We start from the raw sequence: 2,903 nt of genomic DNA, 5'->3' as shown, positions 1-2,903 counted from the left end.
TATATATATATATATATATATATATATATATATATATTATTGTTTATGCTGTGTCCAGCACCTTAGGACTAGAGAGCTGCTCTTGACGAGCTATTCTGGACTTGATGTATGTATACTATGCTACATATTGCAGCGTTGGATGAATGGATTATTGATGTGGACAAACATTAAATCGGATTTGTCCATGTTGTTCTAATTGTTTTGAATTACTTTGCTGCTACATGAGCAATAAATCTGCCATCATTAACTAGAATGAAACTGCCTTGCAGAACACATTGTAGTACGGATGCTAACAAATTGCACTGAAGTCAACTTTCACATGCCAATCTGACTGGGATTACAGCTCATATAATCCGTGATGTAACCCAGTGGATTTGGTTGGATGCTGCAGGGCATGTACAAAGGCAGGAGCACATTTCAATGCAGCTCTCAATGTGTTATGGCACGGGGGAAATTGGTTCAATATTGTGAGCACACAGTAGTAGATTCACCCAATTCAATACTATGGTAAATTTGCATAGTAAATACATTTGGAGGCAGGCAAATGTTATTCATTCAAAAGCTATTTAAAAGAATCAAACCAGAATGTGACTTTAGAATGTTTCAGATGTAACCATTACTTAGCCTTGATGCATATTCTTGCAATTTATTAAACTTTGGCATGCAGTACTTAATATTCTTCTTAAAAATGGAAGTGCAGTACTTAATATTCTTCTTAAAAATGGAATAAACAAATGGTTCAAATGAAAATCCAACAGATTGCCAGCACTATTGTGCTATAGGAAGTCTACACTTGCAGCAATACAGGTTAAACTAGTTTTCTTCACAACTTGCAAACAGATTTTTAATGAATACCTTCTAAGTTTCAGGTATCTTTGAGGGCATTTATTTAAAGCGTTAATTCAACTGTAAGCATCTGACCTCTTCAAATCAAAAAACAAAATTTTGGTCAAATTTATTGTTCTTTCTTTTGTCAAAGCATTTAAAAGAAGTACAATGAAGAAAGCTGACATTTATTTTCGAGACTGTTTGCCCTGATGGACAGAACTGCTGACTCCACAGTTTGCTTGACACTAATTTATGAGGAAAGCCCGGCTGATTTTTATTTCCATACACGGCATTCTTTCTCGGCTACTTCCAAAGCAAGCTTTTGTAATTACTTAAGGATTCTGTTGTCAGATAAAAGTATTTTAAGGCATTTATTTTTACGATTTACGGCCTTATAAATGATAAGCTCACCTGATCCATCAGGAATGGACCTTACAAAGGTGGGCAACATCTTGACGGTAGCTGTCGGATTAATGTCTCGTCCCAATCCGTTCTCCATTTCCCTTCGGAAGCGGGCCATGATGTCACGCAGCGTCTCATCAGAGAACCGCATGGCGTACAAGTATTTGTCAATCTACACAAATAGACACAAAATAAACAAATTACATTGTGCCCTTTGCCCCCACATTTTTGTTAGTAATCAATATTGATGATCATGTTGAATGCAGTCAAGTCATTGCCTGTCAGTTGTTAGGTCAGTGTGTCCTTGAAATATATGGCCTGTTGCCTAGATGCAGACATACCAGAAATATGGGCAATGGCGTTTATAAACATAAGACGATATTCATCAGGAAAATTGCTAGTGGAAGCTGTTTCACTGCAACAAAAGTGAATTAATACTGTAAACATAAGCACCTGCTCTTGCATATGCTGACTCATGATTGAGCCTTTAACTGTAGTGTGAGCACATGAGAGATTTAGGCTAAAATCTGTGTATGATGCCACTGATGAACAAAATTGTTTACATTAATATGCAAAGTGTTGTTCTTTACATTCTGTATTTGGTGATTCACTTGTTGCTTTTAAATATGCAATATACAGATTAATAACAAGTATTCTGGAAGACAATATATTTACTATATTATATATTGTTATTTATTATACATTTATTATATTTGTGAGTTTATATTTATTTATTAATTGTCATTTGTTCGAAATTATTTTTCAGTCAGATACATAGTATTAGTCTTCCAAATCATAGGCAAATGTTAATTTTGATAAATGCATTACTTTTTACAAAAATCACACATGTAAGAAACCGTATATGCCAGTAAAATCTCTATTTACATGATGACATTTCTGCATGAAGATTACTATAATATCTTTCAAGCTGTTGAATTTGTTTTGTTACAAAAACACAAGGAGAGTGTGTAAAATGGGTCATTGCGTAACCGCCATGAGTAACATCCAACTTCCTCGTAAAAACATGAGAGCAGTGGTAAAGCTGCCAGGACCGTCTAAATGAGGGTGAAGAAGAGAATAGTGGCTTTATCTTTAAATGTGCTAGGAGCACTCACATGTTCTTCTGTGATTTGTTTGCAAAGGCTATGTCATATACGCTTATGCTTCACCACTGTTTAATCGCTTATTCACCAACTTCCGGTCACATTATCAACAAACTTTTATAATCAAATTATATGTATGACATCTATGGGTCATAAAACTCTTATCAGGAGAGAGTAGCAGGTGCACAACTGAATCACCCAGGATGGGTTTCATTTCAGTCTGTCATGACTCATGCCTTACATGTCATTATAGTAACCATGTTACACAATACAACTGTTGCTTCTTACTCTGAAGTGTTAATGTGCTTCTGTGGAACAGTGGTGTTACTGTTAACTAAAGCTATTAAAAATAGTAGATTGAAATAAAACTGAAATAAAATAATTAAATATTTCATGAAATACTTAAAATACTTACAAACTTAAAAAGCAGAAAAAAAATAGAAATGTTGTCTTGGCTGTTAACTGAAATAAGTTTAATAACTAATATATAAAAGAAGACTAAAATTAAAGTATTAAAATAAAAGCTAATTAAAAATATTACTAAATTCTATAATAGTGTATTAAAAATAC

At 33.8% G+C, this 2,903-nt stretch overlaps 1 protein-coding gene across 1 annotated transcript in view; it reads right to left on the bottom strand.

The window, feature by feature from the left end:
- Positions 1-1,209: 1,209 nt before the first annotated feature.
- LOC107576812 (hexokinase-1-like) overlaps positions 1,210-2,903 on the bottom strand; it is a gene marked incomplete at its 3' end in the record, with an annotated part of 2,953 nt that continues 1,259 nt past the window's right edge. The window contains exon 2 of the mRNA XM_016262942.1: positions 1,210-1,402. Within this exon, the coding sequence (XP_016118428.1) occupies positions 1,210-1,402 (193 nt within the window). The remainder of the gene's footprint in view (positions 1,403-2,903) is intronic.

This window comes from Sinocyclocheilus grahami, unplaced genomic scaffold (assembly GCF_001515645.1).
Source record: "Sinocyclocheilus grahami isolate Dianchi unplaced genomic scaffold, SAMN03320097.WGS_v1.1 scaffold4386.1, whole genome shotgun sequence".
In the NCBI taxonomy this organism is placed as follows: domain Eukaryota; kingdom Metazoa; phylum Chordata; class Actinopteri; order Cypriniformes; family Cyprinidae; genus Sinocyclocheilus; species Sinocyclocheilus grahami.
The sequence above is the reverse complement of the archived record's forward strand: the minus strand, read 5'-3'. Positions and strand labels throughout refer to the sequence as shown.